We start from the raw sequence: 26,963 nt of genomic DNA, 5'->3' as shown, positions 1-26,963 counted from the left end.
AATGTTTATTTCACTACTGTTGTGTGGAGTGTTCTATAAAAGTTAATTAGATCCAGTTTGTCAACAGCCCTATTCATTTCCATCTTCTTACTGATTTTCCTCTACTAGTTCTATTAATTACTGAGAGATGTTGAAGTCGCCAACTGTAATTATGGATTTCTGTATTTCTCCTTTTAATTCTGCCAGTTCTTTTGTTAAGTATATACACATTTAGGATTATGTGTTCTTGGATATGATGGTTAACTTGATGTGTCAACTTGGCTAGGCTATGGTGCCCAGTTGTCTGGTCAAACACTAATCTAGATGCTATTATAAATATTTTGTAGATGGGATTGCCACTTCCAATCAGCTGACTTTAAGTAGATTACCTGATAATGTGAGTCTCATCCAATCAAATGAAGGCCTTAAAGAGCAAAGACTGAGGTTTGCTGCAGAACAAGGAATTGTGACTCAAGACTATTAACACAGAAATCCTGCCTGACTTTCCAGCCTGCCAGCTTGCCCTACAAATTTCAGACTTGCCAACCCCCACAACTGCCATCAGCCAATTCCTTAAAATCAATCTGTGTAAGTGTGTGTGTAAGTGTGTGTGTGTGTGTGTGTGTGTGTGTGTGTGTCTGGAGAACTATGGAGAAGTCTCCACTGTCCGATATTAAAATAACAACTCCAGCTTTCTTTTGATTAGTGTTTTCATGGTATATAGTTGTTATCCTATAATTATACTTGTAGATTTCTTATAGACAGCATATAGTTGGGTCATTTTTTTTAAGTTTATTTATTTATTTTTAAGTAATCTCTATACTTAACATGGCCTAAAATTCATGACCCCAAGATCAAGAGTTGCATGCTTCTCTGACTGAGCCAGCCAGGCGCTCCTAGTTGGGGCATATTTAAAACCAATTCTAACAATGTCTGCCTTTAAATGGTGATTTTGGACCATTTATACTTAAGATAAATATTGATATATTTAGATTTAGGTCCACCATTTTACTGGTTTATCTATTTGTAAAGCAAATTAATATTGTCTGCTTTGTCTTCTATTTAAATAAATTATTTTGTTTTTTCAAACTGCAATACGTATCATTCAACAAAAGCTCAATTAAAAATTATTTGCGGGGTGCCTGGGTAGCTCAGTCAGTGGAGCATCTGACTCTTGATCTCAGGTCTTGATCTCAGGGTTGTGAGTTCAAGCCACACATTGGGCACGGAGCCTACTTAAAAAAATATACATATATTTGAAAAGGAAGAGAAACAAAGACTTTTAGAATCTCCACCTAGAAGAAAAAATCTTTACCTGGACCTGCAATTATCACAGCATTTTTCAGTTCCCATAATACCCATGGAGGCCTTTCGTAGTTGTTTGTCTTCAAAATGAGACAAGATGAGTCTACCCAAGAGAAAATTTAAAATTAAATAAAAGAACAAAACCATATATGTTAAAATCATTGCTGAAAATAATGAGGTGAAATCATCACTAATTGATTGACCTGGGATCTCATTATCTGGCTTCAGTTTACTGAGGCACAAGGACAGTCGCCTTAAAAATTCAGCACATACGTAACACCAACAAAATATTGTTTCTAAGTACTTCTAATTATTTTGCAAGACTTTTTCTTAAAAAAGCACCATTCATAACTCTGTTATTAATTAATATAAAACAAATAATACATACTTTCGCCTACATCTTCCGGAATGAAGATATTTTTCCATCTTTGCCATCATCTGTAATTTGTATAATCGAAACTTTTCATTGGGAATCTCACTAAGGCGGTGCCTGTCAATTACAAATATCACAGGAATATATAAAATTGCTTTAGCGATTTTGTTACTTTTACATTTATTACTGTTTACTTTTCATAATATAAAGCTCCTACAGCTCTACCAAGATAAAAAAAATTTTCTACCATCCCAGAAAGTTACATGTTCCTTTCCAGTCAATGCCCCCACAAGAGGCAAGCATTTTTCTGACTTTTATGAAAATTACTTTTGAAAGAATTCTGTACCTATCTCCAAGCATCAATTTTTTAGCTGCCTTTAAAAAATTATTATAGGGGCACCTGGGTGGCTCAGTCGTTAAGCATCTGCCTTCAGCTCAGGTCGTGATCCCAGGGTCTTGAGACCAACCCCCACATTGGGCTCTCTGCTCTGTGGGAAGCCTGCTTCTCCCTCTCCCACTCCCCCTGCTTGTGTTCCCTCTCTCGCTGTCTCTCTCTCTGTCAAATAAATAAAAATAAAAATAATAAAATAAAAAATAATTATAAACCCTAAAGTTTTTCATTTTGATTTATATGCTACATGCTTTTTGGCAATCTTTCCACTATATATGAATTTTTACATTTTCCCAGTAAAAGGTTATTTTATCTGAGAAACTAAAAACTGAAAGAGGATCATAATCCAAATATGAGCCTTCATCCCTATTTGCTCTTCAGAGGATTTCTCATGCCCCTAAAACTATCCCTTTGTACTATATTCTATTATAGGATACCAATGAAACATCAGAATTAATTTCTTCCTTCAAACAATTATAACTGATTTTTTCCATAATACTGAATTTATTTAAAACTGTTAGCACTAACATGTTTGTTTGTTTTTAAAAAGTTAATTCTAGTCTACTGTGAAGAAATTCCATGAATATCAGACATCAGAAGATGACGATAATCTCCCAATAGCTGTGCACATCTTTCCAAGAATTCTTTCAAGAATAAACAGAAGTCTGAGTTGAGTAGATTTCAGATATTTCAAAAGAAAACAATGTTTGCATATAAGATCTAATTGATAATATTGATCCTCATTAAAACGGATCCTTACCTTTGACTATTCAAACTTCTGACTGATAAAAATACCTCTGTACAATTCTCAAAGATGACACCAACAGGGAATCCAGTTAAGTGACTTCTGGGAAGTCTGAACACACAAATGACTCCTTATTCAAAAACCTTATGATCTGATACCACCAACCACCATGACTTTCCATATAATTTACCTAAAAGTCTCTTCCAACTGTTGACTCTAGTTCCTCCTGATCTCATTCTTCCTAGCCAATGGCCTAAAAATTATAGTTGACCATTAAGCAACACAAGTTTAAACTTCATTGGTCCACTTACATGTGAATTTTTTTTATAAATACAGTACAGTACTGTAAATGTATTTTTTCTTATGATTTTTTAAAATAGCATTTTCTTTTCTCTAGCTTATTATTTATGGTAAGAATACAGTATGTAATAGATATAACATATGAAATAAGTGCTAATCTACTGTTTATGTTATCCATAAGGCTTCCAGTCAACAGTAGGCTATTAGTAGTTAAGTTTTGGAAGAGTTAAAGGTTATATGTAGATTTCTGACTGTGTTGGGGAGTCAGCATTCCTAACCCTCATGTTGTTCAAGGATCAACTGTAGTTCTTTTTTTGCTTTGTTTGTTTAGCTCACCTCCTCCTCAGAAAGAACAAAGAAAACAAACATCTACACTCGGAAGTACTATAGCCTCCCTTGTATTTGGTTCAGATGGACCACATTTAACTAATGTTCTCATTATCATTGTCAGTAACAAATCTGAAAAAATAAAATTACAAGTCTCTAAAAGCCAATCTAGTAAATATTTATTCTACTTTTGGGACTACTAAAGTACAATATTTCACATAATAAAAATAAGTTGAAAAAGAAGAAAAATTCTGAAAGCAATCCATAAATAAAAATAGATGGAACCAGCTGGAAGATTTATTAAATTGAAATTAACTTGCAAATTATTCCCTTTAAGAAAAGGTTACAATAACTATTGGGTTTGACTGTTTAAAATAACAGCAAATGCAGACACTGAGACATTGCTAGTGGTATAGCTTCTACAATAGGAAATATAAAATTACATACTGACGCTGATGACTGGACAAGTTTCTTCTCTCAATCATAGCATTCTAGCATAAGATACCCTCTAAAAATTTTATGAATTACAGTAATCTTTTCACTGAGAACCAGCAACCCCATTTATTCTCAAACTTTGTTTCTTCCAATAGAAGAGATTTGTCACAAGGATGACATAGATCTGTCCTAAATCCTCATTGAATTCTTTTTTATCATGATTAACCCTATAGGTTTATTTCCCTTAGGACAGATGCAAAGAACAACCTGTCTATACTAAAATTCAAGTACGGGGTTCCTGGCACCATTACTCGATTACTACTCACTAATATTTCTTGTGAAAATGTAATGAGATAACCATATAAAGTATCTTTTGAGACCCAGATAAACAGCAAGTATATCTACTGATGAACCTGCAAAGTCATAGTATAAAACTCAGGCTGTTAAGTGTTCAGCACCTTTAGTATAATATATAAATAAATCAGAATCGGTAGGAATCAACATATGTTTGATACAATCCCAAATTTATCAGATTTTAAATGTATTTAAATAGATATTTAATGTATTAGATATTAAAATGTATCAGATATACTGTGCTCGATCCCAGTTATTTTAGTTTATAAAAAGCACAACAGTCAAAAGAAAAATAACTGTTCTGTTTAAGGGGGATGGTTTTATTGACTATGTTAAGAACCAAAAGCTACCACTGTTCTTAAAAGGAAGAGCTTAAAATTTATACCAAACATTTTTACCTAAATAATCCCTATTCTTCTTTTAGATCTCAACTCACCCTATCAATTCTTGAAGGCAGACTTACCTGAACTTTTTAACTTGATAAATACACACCCTATTATATACTTACTACCCAATGCAACTTTCCTTCACAGTACTTAACACAGCAGTAATTTTATACAGATTTGCATGATCCTTTTTAAAATCTCTTTTTATTACTGAAATTGTCAAACAGAAGTAGAGAACAGTAAAATGAACCCTATGTATCCACAGTTGTGTGATTCTGTGATTAAGAGATGCCATTTCTGTTACACACTAAGCTCTCTGAGAACAGGTACCATATCTGGTTTTATTTATCATTGTATCCCCAGCAAAGAGCATAATGCTTAAAATATAGTGGGCACTCAAAACAAAACATTGCTGAATGATGCATAAAAATAAAAACTGTACTGGATAGGTACTCTCATCATTTTAATAATAGGAGCTAATATGCCCATTCAAGAGCTCAGTTTATTCAGCAACATGGATGTGCATTTTGAAAATACCTCATCTGAACAGCTCCATTAGTTACCATATATAAGTTTTTTTCCTGAGATTTTATCTCCTTATGGATGGAGGAATCAGTTGCTAAACGCTGCCCCTAAAGTTTTTGCAAGATGAAGTTTTCCTTTCCAATATAAATCTCATAGAACTTAAGTACCAATAAAAGACTTGCTTCATGTTTAAGTAGAATGATCTCTTCCTACATTTAAACACTGCACACTTAATTTTTTTCATGGCAGTCAATCAGTACAGTGAATGGGTATAGTGCAACATGATTATTCACATACAGTCAAGGACAGCTTGCATGCTTTCATAGAACTAACAAAAGAAACAAATGGTAAAGAGACTCAAATAGGGATTGGTAAAAGTCACTTGGAATAAGCACAGGAAGAAAGAACCAATAACAAAATAAACAGTATCTAAAGAAAACTATGGCTGAAGACGTATCAAAACTTGAGAGGACCTGGGGAGAAAAAAAGTTTGTCCATGCACATTAGGAAAGCACCCATAGGATCCATGTTCCATTCCCAGTATACTCCTGATTTAGTTAATTCTTCACACTAAATGAAGTATAGCTGAAATTAGGTCATCTCCTCTGGGTGGCAACACTTACCACAAAGGTTCTTAGATGTCATCTGTTTTGTTTTGGTTTTAAATGCACTTATACACATTACTTGAAATTTTGCATGTGGCTTCAAGTACTTTCAAAGCTTATATGGAAACAAAGAAATCTGCAAGGGTGAAAGCAATAAATGTTTTTACCTATTTATGTTAATGTCTGCTGGAGCCCAGAGTATATGACAAGAACTCTGAAGTCCATCACGGCCAGCTCTCCCAATCTCCTGGTAATATGATTCCATTTCCTTAGGAGCACCATAATGAATGACTTTGCGAATGTCAGCTTTATTAATGCCCATTCCAAAAGCTATGGTAGCCACGACACACTGAGAATAAATAAAAACATAGTTTGACAAATATGTAGCAGAACCAAAACCTGACATCTTTACCTTTTGGTAAGAGTAATAATTAGTTCATTAACTAAACTCCCTAGCATGAAACTGAATTTAATATAATTTCAACCAATCACTTACAGATCAAAAGATTATCTGCCCAATTTACAAATTAGGGATTAGTAACCTTAAAATAGGATTTCTATTTAATCCCTATAAAAAATAGCAACTAAAGTGGTCTCTCTGAACACCTATGAGTGAGTACAAGACACAAAACAGGCTCTTAAAATACTTATTATATTAAAAGAGACCTTGTGTTATCATGAAGTTTCAAGAGTTCTTACCTGATTGCCCAGTATCTTAATATTTTCTAGCATCATTCCAAGATGGAAGGAAACTTTTCATTAAAGATGATAAAATGAAACATGAATTTAACACTGCATCTTTAAAATAGGATAAAACTGGTAGATATCTAACATATACGAGCATCCTGAAATGAGATTTACATGATTGGGAGGAATTTTAGGGAAGAATTAGTGATAAGAACATACAAAAAATTAGAAAAAATTTTAAAGTATTAACAATAAAAGATGTGCAATAAAAGTATAATGTACTACATGGCTTAGAGATAAAAAGCATTTACAGAGAAATAATTATGTAAATATATATTTGAATATATATATTGATCTAACCAAATTATGTTAATGTTGGGAGGAAAGCGGGTTAGAAATACATAAACAGAGTGAGCAGAGGGCAGGAAGGGGTGTTGTGAAAGGGAGCTAAACTTTCACTCCTCATAGTGGGAAGTCAATATACAATGCCTAAATCTAATAAATAAAAACTAAATAGTAAGAGTAAAAGCAAATCACTGCAAGACTTGGTGGTAAACACAAAAAGAATAAACCAAAAGAGATGAGAATAGGAGACAGAAGTGGGGAAGGCAGGAGAGGTTGATGTTCTCATTTTAAGCACTGTAGAAGTAGCTGGTTCTTTAAACTATGTGTATGTATAACCAATAAAAATTAAAGTGCTACTAAAAAAATGTATTAAAGGGAGCCTGGGTGGCTCAGTGGTTAAGCATCTGCCTTTGGCTCAGGTCATGATCCAGGGTCCTGGGATGGAGCCCAACATCAGGCTTCCTGCTCAGCGGGAAGCCTGCTTCTCCCTCTCCCACTCCCCCGCTTGTGTTCCCTCTCTTGCTGTTCTCTGTCAAATAAATAAATAAAATCTTTCAAAAAAAATGTATTAAGATGGAATAAGAATAGAAGACAGACAGAAAGAGAGGGGTGGGGGAGAGAGGAAGAAAGAAAAAGAAAATGCTGAACAGATAAAAGGAAGTATAAGAAAAGTGAGAGAGAAAAAAAACATCGAAATAGAAATTTATTAAGAAAAAGCTTTGAGGGGCACCTGGCTGGCTCAGTTGGTAGAGGATGTGACTCTTCATCTTGGGGTTGTGAGTTCAAGTGTGAAATTGGGTGTAGAGATTACTTAAAAATAAAATCCTAAAAGAAAAAACTTTGAGTGGGGGCGCCTTGGTGGCTCAGTCATTAAGCATCTGCCTTTGGCTCAGGTCATGATCCCAGGGTTCTGGGATCGAGCCCCACATCGGGCTCCCTGCTCACTGGGAAGCCTGCTTCTCCCTCTCCCGCTCCCCCTGCTTGTGTTCTCTCTTTCGCTATGTCTCTCTCTGTCAAATAAATAAATAAAATCTTTAGCCTCACGCTCCTGGGAAAGAGAGAGGCCACCACTGCAGGAGGGTAGAGAAGAGCATGGCAACTCTGGGAGGGACTGCGCCCGCCCCATCTGAGCCTCGGAGCACTGCCAGACCAGGAGGACAGTTGTGAAGCCAGTGCCCTTTTGATTCAATGGGGCTGAATGAGTCATGAGGTAGATGGTTAGTAATATTGTGCTTTGACATAAGATCCCAGGAGAAGGAGCAAGATGGCGGAGGAGTAGGAGACCTAAATCTCGTCTGGTCCCAGGAACTCAGCTAGATAGGTATGAAACCATTCTGAACACCTACGAACTCAACAGGAGATAGAAGAAAAGAAGAGCAGCAACTCTCTAAACCGAAAAGCGACCACTTTCTGGAAGGTCTCTTCTGATTTGTTTAGTGTATATTTTTCTGGGGTCGCATTTTGTTCTCTCATTCATCTGTTCTCCTCTGGACAAAATGACAAGATGGAAAACTCACCTCAAAAAAAAGAACAAGAGGCAGTACCGACTCCCAGGGACCTAATCAATATAGACATTAGTAAGATGTCAGAACTAGAGTTCAGAATGACGATTATAAAGATACTAGTTGAGCTTGAAAAAAGCATGGAAGATACTAGAGAAACCCTTTCTGGAGAACTAAAAGAACTAAAATCTAACCAAGTCAAAAATCAAAAAGGCTATTAATGAGTTGCAATAAAAAATGGAGGCTCTAACTGCTAGGATAAATGAGGCAGAAGAGAGAATCAATGATACCGTAAACCAAATGATAGAGAATAAAGAAGCTGAGAAAAAGATAAACGACTACTGGATCATGAGGGCAGAATTCGAGAGATAAGTGATACCGTAAGAGGAAGTAACATTAGAATAATTGGGATCTCCGAAGAAGAAGAGAGAGAGGGGAGGAAGGTATATTGGAGCAAATTATAGCAGAGAACTTCCCTAATGTGGGGAAGGAAACAGGCATCAAAATCCAGGAGGCACAGAGAACCCCCTTCAAAATCAATAAAAATAGGTCAACAACCCAACATCTAATAGTAAAACTTACCAGTCTCAGAGACAAAGAGAAAATCCTGAAAGCAGCTCAGGAGAAGAGATCTGTAACCTACAATGGTAGAAACATTAGATTGGCAACAGACCTATCCCCAGAGACCTGGCAAGCCAGGAAGGACTGACATGATAGATTCAGAGCACTAAACGAGAAAAATATGCAGCCAAGAATACTAGATCCAGCTAGACTGTCATTGAAAATAGAGGGAGAGATAAAAAGCTTCCAGGACAAACAAAAACTAAGGGAATTTGCAAACACAAAACCAGCCCTACAAGAAATATTGAAAGGGGTCCTCTAAGCAAAGAGAGAGCCTAAAAGTAACATAGACCAGAAAGGAACACAGACAATATACAGTAAGAGTCACCTTACAGTCAATACAATGGCACAAAATTCATATCTTTCAATAGCCACCCTGAATGTAAATGGACTAAATGGCCCAATCAAAAGACACAGGGTATCAGATTGGATAAAAAAAACAAGACCCATCGATATGCTATCTGCAAGAGACTCATTTTAGACCCAAAGACACCCCCACATTGAAAGTGAGGGGGTGGAAAACCATTTACCATGCTAATGGACACCAAAAGAAAGTTGGGGTGGCAATCCTTATATCAGACAAATTAGATTTTAAACCAAAGACTATAAAAAGAGATGAGGAAGGACACTATATCCTACTTAAAGGGTCTGTCCAACAAGAAGATCTAACAAGGGCGCCTGGGTGGCTCAGTTGGTTGGGCGACTGCCTTCGGCTCAGGTCATGATCCTGGAGTCCCAGCATCGAGTCCTGCATCAGGCTCCCTGCTCGGCGGGGAGTCTGCTTCTCCCTCTGACCTTCCCCCCTCTCATTCTATCTCTCAAATAAATAAATAAAATCTTTAAAAAAAAAAAAAAGATCTAACAATTGCAAATATCTATGCCCCTAACATGGGAGCAGCCAATTATATAAGCCAATTAATAACAAAAGCAAAGAAACACACTGACAACAATACAATAATAGTCGGGGACTTTAACACCCCCCTGACTGAAATGGACAGATCATCTAAGTAAAAGGTCAAAAAGGAAATAAAGACTTTAAATGACACACTGGACCAAATGAACTTCACAGATATATTCAGAACATTTCACCCCAAAGCAACAGAATACACATTCTTCTCTAGTGCCCATGGAACATTCTCCAGAACAGATCACATCCTAGGCCACAAATCAGGTCTCAACAGGTACCAAAAGACTGGGATCATTCCCTGAATATTTTCAAACCACAATGCTTTGAAACTGGAACTCAATCACAAGAGGAAAGTCGAAAGAACTCAAATACATGGAGGCTAAAGAGCACCCTACTAAAGAATGAATGGGTCAACCAGGAAATTAAAGAAGAATTAAAAAAATTGATGGAAACCAATGAAAATGAAAACACAAATGTTCAAAATCTTTGGGATGCAGCAAAGGCGGTCCTAAGAGGAAAGTATATAGCAGTACAAGCCTTTCTCAAGAAACAAGAAAGGTCTCAAATACACAACCTAAGCCTACACCTAAAGGAGCTGGAGAAAAAACAGCAAAAAGCCTAAACCCAGCAGGAGAAGAGAAATAATAAAGATCAGAGCAGAAATCAATGAAATAGAAACCAAAAGAACGGTAGAACAGATCAATGAAACTAGGAGCTGGTTCTTTGAAAGAATTAACAAGATTGATAAACCCCTGGCCAGACTTATCAAAAAGAAAAATGACCCAAATCAACAAAATCATGAATGAAAGAGGAGAGATCACAACCAACACCAAAGAAATACAAACAATTACAAGAATATATTATGAGCAACTCTATGCCAGCAAATTACATAACCTGGAAGAAATGGATGCATTCCTAGAGATGTATCAACTACCAAAACTGAACCAGGAAGAAACAGAACACCTGAACAGACCTATAACCACTAAGGAAATTGAAGCAGTCATCAAAAATCTCCCAACAAACAAAAGCCCAGGGCCAGATGGCTTCCCAGGGGAATTCTATCAAACATTTAAAGAAGAATTAATACCTATTCTTCTGAAACTGTTAGAAATGGAAGGAAAACTTCCAAACTCGTTTTATGAGGCCACCATTACCTTGATCCCAAAACCAAAGACCCCATCAAAAAGGAGAATTACAGACCAATATCCTTGATGAGCATGGATGCAAAAATTCTCACCAAAATACTAGCCAATAGGATCCAACAGTACATTAAAAGGATTATTCACCATGACCAAGTGGGATTTATCCCTGGGCTGCAAGGTTGGTTCAACATCTGCAAATCAATCAATGTGATACAATACATTAATAAAAGAAAAAACAAGAACCATATGATCCTCTCAATAGATGCAGAAAAAGCATTTGACAAAGTACAGCATCCTTTCTTGACTAAAACTCTTCAGAGTGTAGGGATAAAGGGTACATACCTCAATATCATAAAAGCCATCTATGAAAAACCCATAGCAAATATCATTCTCAATGGGGAAAAACTGAAAGCTTTCCCCCTAAGGTCAGCAACATGGCAGGGATGTCCACTATCACCACTGCTATTCAACATAGTATTAGAAGTCCTAGCCACAGCAATCAGACAACAAAAAGAAATCAAAGGCATCCAAATCTGCAAAGAAGTCAAACTCTCACTCTTTGCAGATGATATGATATTTTATGTGGAAAACCCAAAAGACTCCACCCCAAAACTGCTAGAACTCATACAGGAATTCAGTAAAGTGGCAGGATATAAAATCAACGCACAGAAATCGGTTGCATTTCTACACACCAACAACAAGACAGAAGAAAGAGAAATTAAGGAGTCGATCCCATTTACAATTGTACCCAAAATCGTAAGATACCTAGGAATATATCTAACCAAAGAGGCAAAGAATCTGTACTCAGAAAACTATAAAATACTCATGAAAGAAACTGAGGAAGACACAAAGAAATGGAACAACGTTCCATGTTCATGGATTGGAAGAAGAAATATTGTAAAGATATCAATGCTACCTAGAGCAATCTATACATTTAATGCAATCCCTATCAAAATACCATCAACTTTTTTAAAAGAAATGGAACAAATAATCCTAAAATTTGTATGGAACCAGAAAAGACCCTGAATAGCCAGAGGAATGTTGAAAAAGAAAAGCAAAGCTGGTGGCATCACAATTCTGGACTTCAAGCTCTATTACAAAGCTGTCATCATCAAAACACTATGGTACTGGCTCAAAAACAGACACATAGATCAATGGAACAGAATAGAGAGCCCAGAAATGGACCCTCAACTCTATGGTCAACTAATCTTCGACAAAGCAGGAAAGATATCCTGTGGAAAAAAGACAGTCTCTTCAATAAATGGTGTGGGAAAATTGGACAGCCACATGCAGTAGAATGAAACTGGACCATTTCCTTACACCACACACAAAAATAGACTCAAAATGGATGAAAGACCTAAATGTGAGACAGGAGTCCATCAAAATCCTAAAGGAGAACACAGGCAGCAACCTCTTCAACCTCACATCGCCAAAGGCAAGGGAAGCAAGGGCAAAAATGAACTATTGGGACTTCATCAAGATAAAAACATCGGGGAGGGTATGTGCTATGGTGAGCACTGTGAATTGTATGAGACTGTTGAATCACACACAGACCTGTGCCTCTGAAACAAGTAATACATTATACGTTTAAAAAAAAGAAGAAGAAGATAGCAGGAAGGAAAAATGAAAGGGGGGAAATCAGAGGGGGAGACGAACCATGAGAGACTATGGACTATGAGAAACAAACTGAGGGTTCTAAGGGGAAAAGGGTGGGGAGATAGGTTAGCCTGGTGATGGGTATTAAAGAGGGCACATACTGAACAGAGCACTGGGTGTTATATGCAAACAATGAATCATGGAACAGTACGTCAAAAACTAATGATGTAATGTATGGTGATTAACATAACATAATAAAGTAAAATTTAAAAATAAATAAATAAATAATCTTTAAAAAATAAATAAAATCTTTAAAAAAACAACTATGAATAAAGCTAGGCCATTTTGCTATATTTGAAAGTGAATAAGCAACATAATTTTAAGGTTTTTAAAAATGTATTTGATTCCATTTTCTTCCAGCTTTATTGGGATATAATTGACATATAACACTGTGTAGGTTTAAGATGCATAATCTGATAATTTGATATCCATATACACTGTGAAATCATTACCACAATAAAGTTACTTACCACATCCATTACTTCCCATGGTTACCATTTGTAAGTGTGTATGTGTGTGCGTGTGTGTGTGGTGAGAACTTTAAAAATCTAATTTTCATCACATGATACTGGGTTTGTTTTTTTTTTTAAGATTTTAAGTAATCTCTACACCCAACATGGGGCTCAGAATCCACAACCCCGAGATCAAGAGTCACATGCTTTATTGATTGAGCCAGCCAGGTACCTCTTTATGATACTGTTTTTAGATGACATCACCTTATTCTACAGACATGATGTTCAAAATATCATTATAAACTCTCAGGTGAATTAAGTATTTTATCAAATAATTTATTCACATCCTCATCCCAGAATGAAAAGAATTCAAGACCTTAAAAAAGCAAATAAAATACAAAAGAACATGAAGCTAAAAATCAGGACTAAAAGTAAGAATAAATGGTCACAGTCTAAAAATGCAAATCTGCATCTGAATATGGTTAGATTTGGTTAAGAATAATACGAAAAATTTTTTTTTCTAAAATTATGAAATAGAAAATACTAAGATTCTAAGCATCAGTCAATTCAAGACATTAAGAACTAGGGAGGTGAGCTGGGGAGGTGAGCTCCACTTTTAGGCCCACACCGAAGTATAAATCAACTTCAGAAAAACAGGAGAGTGAACACCTAGAATTCTGTACATGTATGCATTCAGTAGGCACTCAATAAATATTCAATGGCAAGTAATCAATTCCAAGAGCACCAGACTATTCTATATAGTTGAGGAAATGTATTTTCATCATCTTGGGAAGGTGTGTGAGAACTTTTGATGCAAATGTGAAGCTTCTGAATTATTTATTTTAATAGCAAAGAAGGAGTACATTGAGGCCAGTTGTCAGATACAGCAGAACCCCTGATGCTGCTAGGGTGACAGCATTAATATTAATTTATTAACTTTCATAATGTGGATAAAACTTTTTGACATCCTGCCACAGAAAGGGATAATATAGTGGCACATACGTACATATACCTTTCTAGATATTAGGTATAATTAGTGATCACTGTGAGGTTTTTAAAGCCATATTTCAAAGCATTGATGTTTCACTGAAGCTGAATGTGGGTAGCAAAAGCATATGCATCCAACAAAGTCTCCCATCACAACATAACAGATAAAGTTTGCAATCTCTCATATCTGCAGATGTTTCTACCTAAATGAGTAATTAATAATAAATCGAGAAGAAATCTTTGATTAGTTAATGGCTCAAACATCAATTAAGATTCAGTAAGCAACAGCCAATAAATTTTATCTGATAATTTTCAAACTCCTGAGATAACAGAATAAAACTATAAACATTTAAGAATTTAGGTAACTCTATTCTAAGCAGTTGTGATAGCTGTCCCTATCTTTGGAAAGAGGAAGAAGAAGAATAAATGCTTTCAGGCAAGTATGCGTTACAGCATGACAGTGCATATGAACCATACTCGAGGTAGGTTGTTTGAACAATGTTGGTTTGAGGATGGTTAACAACTACAGAGCTGGACAGAAAGGAAATGGAAGACCTACTGAGCAGAAAACGCAAAGCAGAAGTTAAGTTCATCTCTTAATTTGTGAGGAGGCCTAGTCCACAGGCTTGCAGTAACAGACTTTGGATAGGATGTTGACAGTGTGAAGCTGTTGATTTAAACCTTCCAACATGGTCTGAATTTAATGCTTCCTAAATATTCTGCATGACACCCACTAAACTAGGATTCCAATCACGTCAGAATGGAATTATTACATGATTCCAATCGTTACAGGAATCTCAGCTGGAGCACTTCACAGTGACTTCACTGATACCTTTCTTTCTTCAGTCTTTCTTCAAATCAATCCTGCTTAGGGCTGCTAATCTAATGTTTCTATAATACTATGCTCTTGCTCAAAAACACAGAGAAATCTGTCATACTGGTTTTCAAATGCTATTCTGTGGAGCTCTGAGGATTACAGGATACCCCCAGGGACTGTCTTGGGAGACTGGAAGTCTCTTGGATCTCTTTCTTTCTCACGTCAACTTCAACAAGAATTACTCTACTTCGATTTATTTTACCTATTAGATAAAAATGAATTAAAAAATTAAATGAAAATTTAAATAAAAATTCTAAGCCTAAAGTAGTCTAGAAAAACTACAAGTACATCATATCAATCCCAGGATGCCTCTTTGCAAGTTTTAAGGCCCTCCTCCATAACCTGGCCAACCAACCCATTCAGCTTTTTTCCTGGGAGTCTCTAACAGTTCCTCCCCGCCTTTTCACCTATACTTTGTACCAATACTACTCCATACTTCCTTTCTCTCCAACCATTCCAAACTATTCCCAATTTCCTAAACCCAGTATGCATTCTCATACCACTGTGTCTTTGCACGTGCTAGTCCCTTTTCCTGAATTCCATAACCAATCCCTTTTCCCTCATCACCTACTGGCCTCACATACTTGACAAAGTTCCATTTACTTGTTCAGACTCTACACTCAAATTGCTTCTTCCTGGATGGATCATCACCATAATAGAAGCTACCTTAAGAGTGAGCATTCCTTCCTCTATGTACCTAAGCACTATGTGCAGCCTGCTATTTGTACTCATCTGCAATAGTTTGCTCACATATCTGTCATCCACATTACACATTAATTCCCTTTATGAGAGAAACTTCTTTATACTCAACACAAACAAGGTAGTCGATAAAGATATGGCAAATAAATATCAGAGAAATATCTGTTTCCATGGGGAATAGAGAGCAATGATGATGGATCTTCACACCTGAATTTCGTCTCTCATGAAACTATGATGAACCTCTCTCCTTGATTTAACATCCAACCCTGCATGGTATGTTCCACAAGCTAACTTCAGTTTCTCAAGTTCAGCTGTAACTTGTTCTGTCATTTTTCTGGAAGGACAATAGATGATAGTTGGACCTTCAAATTCCCAGGTGGAACTAAAAACAAACAAAAACACACACACACAAAAACAAAAGAACAAACATATAAGTATACAGGCTTCAGTTTGAGTTTTCAAAACCAGTTTGAGTTTTATCTTATTTAATTTCCCCTTTCTTTTTAAAATTTTAATTTTAATTTACTTTTTTAAATTTTAATTAATTTTCCTTTTACTAAAACACTAAAAAAAGAAAGTATATAGGAAACAATGATATATTTAACTACATAAAAATGTGGAAAGTCAAATGTGGAAATAAATTATATTAAATCCCAAACACCGTGGACTCATCTTTTGTTCAAATTAAAGTTAAAACAGGAGACAAGTTTATTTAAGCAAAGCCCTGATAAAAACAAGCTACTGGAAATGCAATTTCCATACTTTTAGAAATGCAAAGGACTAGATGAAGAATTAGTCTTCATTTACATTAGAAAGATAAGTGAATATTTACATAGGAGAATAGTCTTATTCTTTTTCATGATCAAAAAATTGAGTTTCTATGTATGTTTACTAAAAAAGCAGTAACTTTTCGGTGCTATTAAAGATCATTTTTATAGTTTAAAGAAGTATTTACTAGTAATCTTGAGACTATTATAGAAAACATCTGTTTGAAAGTCTGTTTTAGAAACCTGTGCTTATTAAAAATGCAAGGATGGTTTCCATAGAACATTTATTTAATTCCTCAATATATTCATTTACATAAATACATTCATTTATGTTGACTTAATTAATATTAAAAAATGTATTATTTTATATTTTGGAAAAACTTTCATTTTTAATGCATATATTCTGATACAATTTCAACTTTAGGAATTTATTTTACAAATATACTTTCACATCTGCCAGAAGACACATATACACAAATATTCACAACAGAACTATAATAGTGAAAAATAAATTTTCATCATTATGTACATTCATACTACGAAATACTAAGCAAACAAAAAATTATTGTATCTAAAACCTTTAAGAAGGACTATGGCAAAAGTCACTGAAAACTTAAACAGAGGGGAAAAAATAGGCAGTAATTTGACTCCACAAGTTTTACTGAATAATCTACTCAAAGCAATTTTTTATAGTGACCAAATTGGCTTCATAACAAAATGTCCCGGCAGATCAATTAAAGAAGTGAGAAAAAATACAAAGTATTTTTAATACACAAAAACCATCATTTATTTTTTTAAGATTTATTTATTTGAGAGAGAGAGAAAAAGAGAGGGAGCATGAGTGGGGGGAGGGGCAGAAGGAGAGAAGCTCAAGCAGACTCCCTGCTGAGCCTGGAGGCTGACAGAAGGCTGGACCACACAACCCATGAGAACATGACCCGAGCCAAAACCAAGAGTCAGAGCTTAAACCGGCTAAGCCACCCAGGCGCCCCTCACAAAACTATCATTTTAAAAACATTTCTCAAAGAAGAAAAATTTGTTCACCAAAATGTGAATATCCTACATATTAGGGCCCTAATTTTTTTAAAAATCACATTATACAGAAAGATAGCAAAAACGCTTTTTCTTAATAATGATAAAAGTTTCAATTTATTGAAGATATAAAAATCCTAAATGTGTATGTACCAATTAACAGAACTTTAACACATGAAACAAAAATTGACAGAACTAAAGGGAGAAATAGATTTATCTATAATAATTGGAGATTTTAATATATATCTTAGCAAAGACGCTTTAAATCAAAGGAAAATATTGCCTAAAATATGGATATACTCTGTAACTACTTCTGTATAAAGTTAACAACAAAAACTGGAAGTGCGTATCTGCACAGTAGTCAGAGAAAAGAAGCTCAGTGCCCAAACATCAACAGTGATAAATGAGGAACAGAACCAGAAGATCTAAGTACTCTTCAATTGACATGCATCTGTAGTGTTCAAATTGATACTAAGACTGTGTATCAATTTTTACATTAAAAAAAAGTAGAAAATACACAAATGTTTGAACTTAGCAGAAAAATCAAAGGAGTAAAAATCTCTATTACAAAAGGATTCATTACTTCACCGAGTGGTTTACTAAACACTGTTATTTCCTCACAACAATTTCCTGAAGGGAAAGAAATCTATCTTCATCTAACTACTAAATTAGATGGGTGATAGAGGCCTGTCTTTTCAATTTCAATGTATCGTGAATATAGAAAACAAATTTGGTTAGAATTTAACATGTTAGGTCAATGAATAGAAAAAAATGGCAGAATTAAATAAAGGGAAGAAATAGAAATAAAAGGCAACACTCTGAAGTCTTAATTACCCTCCATCTAATTATCGCTCATTAAGAGGAAAATTTCTATTTGCCTAAGATCTACAGGAAGCATCTGACTCGCACTGGTTGGCTGCTACCATAACTCTTCTTGGAGGATTGAAAAATGGATGCAAAATCTTTCTTGCTTTGCCTTCAGAAAAACCATTGTCACATAAATATAAAAATCTCAGATAGTCTTGGATGTTACGCTAAGGAGTCTGGCTGCTAGTCCACAGGAAAGAGAGAGGCACCAGAGAGGAATGCCAAGACTCAGGGATGTGCTTTCGGATGATGAATCTGAAAATTGTGTCTAGAATGCAAGGAGCACTGAGGAGGAGGGAGGTCTGTTAAGGGAGATGGTAACAGTCTAGGCCAAGAGACCTCCACTAGCAGAATTAACATGAAAGAGGGTGAGAAGAAAACACTTACAAAAGAGAGCATAAAAGGACATACAGTCAGAAAGATAAAATGTCACAATGTCACACACACACACAGAAAGGTAAATAGTTTCAGAAAGGAGGTTATTAGGGGAAGGCCAGAGATTAAAATAATATGGAATGAAAAGGATCAAAGATTAGGGGAGTACATAATGATGTCACTGTTAAAAGACTCTAGTATAGAATAAAAACAGCCTTCTTCAAGAGAATGAGAGTCAGGCAGGCACCCCCATTACTTTCTTGTTTTAATCTCAATATAGTACAATCACACCAATAGCAAATCCTACACTTAAATTCATCCTAAAGGACCCAAAGAGTCCTTCAGGAAAATACTACTGATGTTATTTAAACTCTATTTGCCTAGACTTGTTTTGTGTTTGTGCTGGTAAGTCAAACATTATTTTCATGTATTCTGACTTAAAAACACATTTCATAACATGAAAGTTATAAGCTTTTCACCAAGGGGAGAGATCAGGGAAATAAGGCAAAGGAAAGCTTCTTAGCATACATATAAAATGCCTCCAAACAAAAGAAACAGGAAAAAGTACTAGTGACAGCTTCTTCTTCAGGAAAATGAAAATAGTATGTAGTTTACTGAGCAGTTATAAGAATTACTAGATAATTATATAAAGCACCTAGGATAGTCCTTGGCACATAACAAGGGCTCAAAAATGTTTCTTATTAAGATGACCTTTAAAATTCCCTAATACTCAATTAGTCATATATTTAGTGAACTAAAGAGAATTCAGATAAAAGACTCAGTCATTTCTGTTGTTTATTTGTCAATTATTAAGAGTGTAGGGGCGCCTGGCTGGCTCAGCAGGTAGAGCACTAGACTCTTGATCTCAGGATTGTGAGTTCAAGCCCCACATTGGGCATAAAGCTTACTTAAAAAAAAAAAAAAAGGGTGTATGTCCTGTTCAAGCAAGATATGAAGTACAAAAATACCTGAACTATTTTCTGCCTTCAGAATTAAGCTATTTTCTCAGTCGCTCTCTTGATTATATAATACCACACTTGAACCAAAGCTAAGTAGAATGTGAAATATGTTAAATATACATTCGAAATAGTAAGTAAATACATACATACACACATAAATACATAAATAAAACAAGTTTTTAAAAAGAAGGAAATAGTTAACCAAAATTTATCAGCCATGGCATCCTCACCTTGTCTTTTGGACAAGAAATTGGACAAGATCCTGACGAATGTTTCCTGTTTTTCGCCCAACTTCTAAATACAAGTTTGGTCGATCAAAACCAGTACAGGTAATCTGAGGATTCTTCAGGTTTAAGCAGCGTGCAATGTCTTCCTGGATTGAAGAACTTGCAGTAGCAGTGAGTGCAACAATTGGAACCTGAATGAAATAAAATTGATTTTTAAAAAAGGAGAGTGCTCATTAATTCCCAACATTTCTACTGCCTTCTTAGAAACAGAATGGATGACAACTACAAGAGGAACAGTGTTAAAAATGCAACTTTAAAAGTACTCTTTTTCAAAGAAGAAGAAAACTTCCTACTTCCGTTTCTCAGCCTTTGGAGTACCTTTTTTTTTTAGGGAGAAGGAGAGAGAGAACTTCAAGCAGGTTCCTCGCCCAGCGTAGATCCAAGGCAGGGCTCCATCTTGAGACCCTAAGATCATGGCCTGAGCCGAAATCAAGAGTCGGACGCTTAACCAACTGAGCCACCCAAGCACCCCGGAATACATTTACTTTTTAAAAATCAGAAAGAGTTTAAATAAAACACTAAATCCATAAGATTTCTAAATACAATCTACCTACTTAATAGCTACCTAACTCTCCATTTACTATTTTTTAAACATTTATTATATTAATAATAGTGCTGATATAAATGAGGGATATGTCATGCCTTATTTTTTATTAATCTATAATTCACAAATTATAAACCCTTTCATTCACTGAAAATCTAACAATACAAAGCAGTAAGTCTTTTTTTATCTTCTATACTAAAGATATTGGTTTATGGCTTCTCAGATCTAGAAGCAAAGCTATTAATGACCTGGATAACCTCTCTCTAGTTTACTAAGTTAAATCATGGCATACTATATATAAGAATGCATTACACAAAACATCCATTATTAATTGATTCCTTGAGCAACCAAGTCATGTTCTATTTTCAGTCTAGCAAAGACTTCTTAACTGGATTAGCAGCCAAAACAGGAGACACGGCAGCTACTAGGAAAAACATGAATATGTAACCTTTCAGAAATTCTAGACTAGATAATGACATACCTCCTATGAAACTCGATTCATTATTTTTGCTCCTCTTATCACAGGGAGTTATAATAAATTATGCTATTATCTTATATTCAGAAAAAAGGGACTAAGTCTTCAAGTTGTTCCTAAATCATTAGCTGTTCTATATTCAAGAATATAACTTTCTTAAAATACTTTTTGTGGTCTATTACAAATAAAGTAAATGACATCCTCATAAAATACCTCTTCAGATGCCCTGCACCTATCTCACAAATCAGTTTAAGCAATTATCTTCCATGTAAGTGAAAATTTAGGTGCAATTGTACGAAAAGCAATTACAGGATTTGAAAAACAAGATATAATTTATTAACAATATAAACTATTTTTACAATCAATATAGCTTTACTGAATTAAAAATTATCTCAAAGCTCATGTAAAAAAGTTAAGTCTGAAGTAGTTTTTCTAAATGGAAGGAAAAGGTATCAGAACCAATGTGACCAGGTAATTGGCATTTTTGCATTCTCTATTCTTAAATTCTGTGAAATTATTTAAATTGTTAAGTATTATTTAAATATTTTAAATAAATTTATTTAAAAATTTTAATTTCATTATTTAAAAATGAAACCAAATTAACTTCATCGATTTCTGGTTTTCAACCAGGCTGTTCTCTGAATTTAGAGAGTGCCTACCTAACAACTTATAAATAGGCCAATGTATAGAGAAGTTAGTTTATATAAACAAGCTTATCCATATACATACATACATACACACACACATACATACACATGTATATCTATACATACATACAAAGTTTTTAAACATTAGAAGCTCTTAGGACATGCACATTCTCACCCTCACAACAACAAAGCATTTTCATCATTTTAAGTGCTTCACTCAAACAATTTAATGCATCCTTGTTGTTTAGCTGCATATGCAGAGAAAGACTGAAGTTTTCAGGATACAGAGAGTAAGAGGTTTTGGTTTGTTTTTCTTTTTTTTTTCTTTCTTTTTTTATTTTATTATGTTATGTTAAATCACCATACATTACATCATTAGTTTTTGATGTAGTGTTCCATGATTCATTGTTTGCGTATAACACCCAGTGCTACATGCAGAATGTGCCCTCTTTAATACCCATCACCGGGCTAACCCATCCTCCCACCCCCCTCCCCTCTAGAACCCTCAGTTTGTTTCTCAGAGTCCATAGTCTCTCATGGTTCTTCTCCCCCTCCGAATTCCCCCCCTTCATTTTTCCCTTCTAAGCAGTATAATATATGACTGGATGGGCAATGTACTTATGAAAATAAAATAAGCATGAAACAGGATATCTCTTGAAGAAATTAATCTAAAGATCAGGCAAAACAGCAGCATGGTAGTATAGAATAACTGGCTTAAAGTCAGATGCCTGAGTTCAAATCCTGCCTTTGTTGCTAACTAGGTGTGAGATTTTGTGCTGGTCATTTCACTCTCCAAACTCTGGTTTCCTCATCTATAAAGTGACAATGATAATAGCAATCTCGTAAAGTCATTGTGAAGACCAAAAGACAACAGAACATGTAATGTGCTGAACATGATGCATGGTATACAGTAAGCACTCAAAAAGTTTCAACTATTGGGGCACCTGGGTGGCTCAGTCAGTTAAGCGTGGGACTCCTGGTTTCAGCTCAGGTCATGATCTCAGCATTGTGAAATGGAGCCCCCCATCTGCCTCCTTGCCCAGGGTGGAATCTACTTCAGATTCTTTCACCCTCTCCCTCTGCCCCTCTCCACTTGCACACTCTCTCTCTCTCTCTCAAATAAATATATAAAATCATTAAATAAAAAGTTTCAACTATTATTGATGTTGTTATCGCAACAACTGAAAAGAATTCTATACAAGAATTCCAGAGCCATGGTCACGACTCCCAGATTTGCCACTGACTTTGGCAAGGGCTTCTCTTGGTCTCAGTTTTTTTCACTAAAATATGAGATGCAGAGGGCTACACAATGTTAGACTGTCTTCTAACTTAAAAATCCCCACCTTGTCACTAGAAACTCCCTAAGCCAATGACATGCAAATGATGAAAAAACATAAATGGGATCTTTCACTTCCAACATTCTAGAAGGTCTCAGTTTAGAATGTTGCTTCCACAACTAGAAAACAGAATAAAGTAATGGCATATATTAAACTTAAAGGAACAATGGTTATTTATTTTCACTTCAGAAATGAATAGAATCTTTTAGAAGTTTGTGGTGCCTTATGATGTTTAAAACATAAACTAGACTGAAGCCTGGATATAACATACAGGCTGGTTATGAGAAAGATGATCACACATCCTGGCTTCCAGGGACACTCCCAGTTTATCCTATCATCATGGCATAAATACTGATACCTCGCAATCTCTAACATTCAAAAGTAAACTGATTGGGACAATAAACTATAGCATCACCTAGTTACATCAAGTTCTTAATTCATGGAACTCTCTTTAAGTTGGAAAATTTGGTTTCTTTGGAAATAAGTACCAAGTTTTGTTAAAACAAGCAAAAACTATAAATTAACCTTATGACTATAAATTTAGGAATGATTTAATCATAGGCTTCAATAGTGCAGCACCTACACATTCAGAGAATTCTAACTGTTCCATCTGCTTCTAAATTTGGGTCATGTTGCTAATTCTAACTTTGTACTGTATAATATCATGCTTCATTCATACTTCATTCATTCGTTCACTCATTTCAAGTGGTTATCGTTCACAGTACTCAATTAGTGTCTCTATCTGCTGTCTTTGGGAAAGGCATGCAGAGGGAGCAATGGAAAGAATTAACATGTCTCATGGATATCACAGTTCTTTTTACTTGAATTTTACAGAATTTTAAGACTGATATAGAGCTTTCTGCTTCGCTGCTCTTTCTGAGACTCACTTTGTCTGATTCTCTCCAAATGGGAATCCTTATGCCAAGTGGTTTAATGATTTCTTTGCTATTTTTAAACTTACTGAAATCATATGGTGTGAAGCTGCAACAGTTGTCCCAGCGTAATCGCAACTGGAAAGAGGAGAAGAACACGGAGAACAGGGAGGAAAATGAGAGTCCTACAACCACCAGGTGGCATTTCTCACCACTTAGCTAATCAAGAGGATTCATGAAAACACTAGGGGGAAAAGGTTTTCTCAGCCTTTGCTTGACAAACACCCTGTGCTATACTGAGTCATTGCAAGAAATGAAAATGATCCAATAGAGTCCACAGCCAGACATAATAAAAGATTTAATTCACCACTGAAAAGTGTTTAAAAGCTGCATAAAATATTTAAAACTCCTCTAACACAATCCTTTTAGAATCAAAGGCCTTGGAAAGGATTACAGAAAGCAATCCTATTTTCCAAAAGCTTACTTTAAAACCATTTTTTTTAAGATTTTATTTATTTATTCGACAGATAGCACAAGTAGGCAGAATGGCAGGCAGAGGGAGAGGGAGAAGCAGGCTCTCCACTGAGCAGGGAGCCCGATGTGGGACGTACGTTAGATGAAATGACCAGGGGCTTAAGTGCAGATAGGAGAGACTAGGTCCAAAGACTAAGGTTTCTGGCATGCCAATGTTAAAAGTGCAGGAGATAAGATGAAACAAGCAGAGGAATCTCAGAATGAAGAGACAGGAAGGAGGGAAGAGAAGCAAGAGAATGTGCTATCCTAGTGAAGAACTGTCTCAAAAAGGTAATGGAGGTATTAATCTTGCTGGCTTGTTGTGAGGCTTAACCAAGATGAAAGCATTAACCCAGGGCCAGTCACATAGTTGGCGTTCAATTCAGTCTAGTTTGATTCTCTTTCAGTATATGCTTGTTAATTGGTACAATTAAGTTTTTTTGTTGTTTCATTTTATTTTAATGTATGCTCTAACCAAATCTTTATGAGAAGAGCTAACAAAAAGAAACTCTCAATTTTGCTACTTATAAGTATAATTAATATGCAATGGAAATGAACTAGACAATTTACCAAGAGAATAAACAAACAATCTCTGATGCCTTTTCTTAGTTTACTCGTAAACTGTCAAATCTTCGGCTCAGAGGACATGATAGCTTCACTACTACGAGGAAAACCTAAACATAAATCAACCTTGTTTATTCATTCAAAATTAATACAGTATACTAGAGAATCCAGGAAAAGATTCACCCAAATATACCCAAATGATTTTTAACAAAGTGTCAAAAGCAATTCAACAGAACGGGAAATGGCTTGGAGCAATTGGACATCTACAGACAAAAAAAAAAAAAAAGGACCTCAATCTAAACCTCACACCTTACACAAAATTTAATTCAAAATGAATCATGGACTTAAATGTAAACAAATGTAAAACTATTAAAATTTTAGGGAAAAATCATAAGAGGAAATCTTCAGGATCTAGGGTTAGGTGAAGAGCACAAGAAAAGAAAAAACTGATAAACTGGACTTCATCAAAATTAAAAATGTTTGCGGGCGCCTGGGTGGCTCGGTCGGTTGAGCGACTGCCTTCGGCTCAGGTCATGATCCTGGAGTCCCGGGATCGAGTCCCACATCGGGCTCCCTGCTCAGCGGGGAGTCTGCTTCTCCCTCTGACCGTCTTCCCTCTCGTGCTATCTCTCATTCTCTCTCTCTCAAATCAATAAATAAAATCTTTAAAAAAAAAAAAAATTAAAAATGTTTGCTATGTGAAAGACACTGTGAAGACAATGAAAAGGCAGCTATAAATTGAAAACTATTTATGAACCACATATCTGACAAAGGATTCATATTTATAATAAAACACTTTCAACAATTTAAAAGAAAATTCCAATTAGATGAGGCATTTCACAAAAGAGGCAATTAGTACAGGAAAAGATGTCATCATCAGCCATTAAAGAAATGCAAATTAAAAACAACAGGATAGGGGCACTTGGGTGGCTCAGTTGCTGGAGCATCCAACTCTTGGTTTCCGCTCAGGTGTCGGGCTCCTTACTCAGCACAGAGTCTGCTTGAGATTCTTTCCCTCTCCCTCTCCCTCTCCCTCCCCCTCCCCTTCTGCTCTTCCCCTTGCTCATGCCCTCTCTCTCTCAAATAAATAAATAAAATCTTAAAAAAAAAAACAACCGGATAACACTCCACACTTAATCAAAACGGCTAACATAAAAAATACTGGTAACACCAAATGCTGGCAAGGATGAAGAGAAACTGAGTCATTCAGACTTTGCTGGCAGGAATGTAAAATGTGTATAGACACTCTGGAAAACAGTTAGGCAGTTTCTTAAAAAACTAAACATGCACTTACTATAGGACCAGCAATTGTTTTCCTGGGCATCTACCCCAGAGAAATTAAAACTTATGGTCACAGTTTGTTTACTCACCAACTGAAGGACCTTTGGGTTGTTCATAAATATCATAGCAGCCCTGTTCATAATAGCCCCAAAGTGGAAAAAACACAAAAGTTCTTCAACAGGTAAATGGTTAAACAAACTAGGGTATAAGAGAATACTATGCAGCAATACAAAGCAACAAACTTTTGATTTACATACCAACTTGGATGGATCTCAAGGGAATTATGTTGAGTGAAAAAAAGCCAATTCCAAAAGGTGACAAACTGTATGATTCCATTTATATAATATTCTCAAAGTAAAATTATAAAGATGGAGCCCAGATCAAGTGGTCACCAGAAGTTAGGGTGAGGGGTGGGGGGAATGGTGGGTGTGGCTATAAAAGGAGCCTTGTGCTAATGGAGCAGTTCTGTATCTTGAATGCAGAGATAGTTTTACAAATCTACATATGGGATAAAACTATAGAGAACAATACACACACACTTGTACTTATAAAACCACTGAAATAAGGATAAACTGCAAAGGGGTGCTGGATGGCCCAGTCGGTTAAGCATCAGCTCTCGACTTTGGCTCAGGTCGTGATCTCAGGGTTGTGGGATCGAGCCCCGTGTAGGGCTCTGTGCTCAACAGGGAGTCTGCTTGGGATTCTTTCCCTCTGCCCCTTCACCCCACTCATGCTTGCTCACTCTTCTTTTTCAAATAAATAAGTCTTTTTTTAAAAAAAGAACTGTAGGGGTGCCTGGGTGGCTCAGTTGTTAAGTGTCTGCCTTCGGATCAGGTCATGATC

The 26,963-nt window shown here is 35.7% G+C and overlaps 1 protein-coding gene across 4 annotated transcripts in view; it reads right to left on the bottom strand.

Moving 5' to 3' along the window:
* Window positions 1-26,963, bottom strand: part of WRN (WRN RecQ like helicase) — a 145,847-nt gene that overhangs the window by 44,526 nt on the left and 74,358 nt on the right. For all 4 annotated transcript variants that reach the window (XM_028087591.2, XM_028087592.2, XM_028087594.2 and 1 more), the window contains 5 exons: window positions 19,831-20,018; window positions 15,808-15,982; window positions 5,893-6,074; window positions 1,673-1,774; window positions 1,295-1,387 (listed from right to left, as the gene is read on the bottom strand). In XM_028087591.2, the coding sequence (XP_027943392.2) occupies window positions 1,295-1,387; window positions 1,673-1,774; window positions 5,893-6,074; window positions 15,808-15,982; window positions 19,831-20,018 (740 nt within the window). The remainder of the gene's footprint in view (window positions 1-1,294; window positions 1,388-1,672; window positions 1,775-5,892; window positions 6,075-15,807; window positions 15,983-19,830; window positions 20,019-26,963) is intronic.

This window comes from Eumetopias jubatus, unplaced genomic scaffold (assembly GCF_037043125.1).
Source record: "Eumetopias jubatus isolate StellerSeaLion01/CBP00866 unplaced genomic scaffold, mEumJub1_p1.0 scaffold_2, whole genome shotgun sequence".
NCBI lineage: Eukaryota > Metazoa > Chordata > Mammalia > Carnivora > Otariidae > Eumetopias > Eumetopias jubatus.
This window is presented reverse-complemented; position numbering and strand designations above follow the sequence as displayed.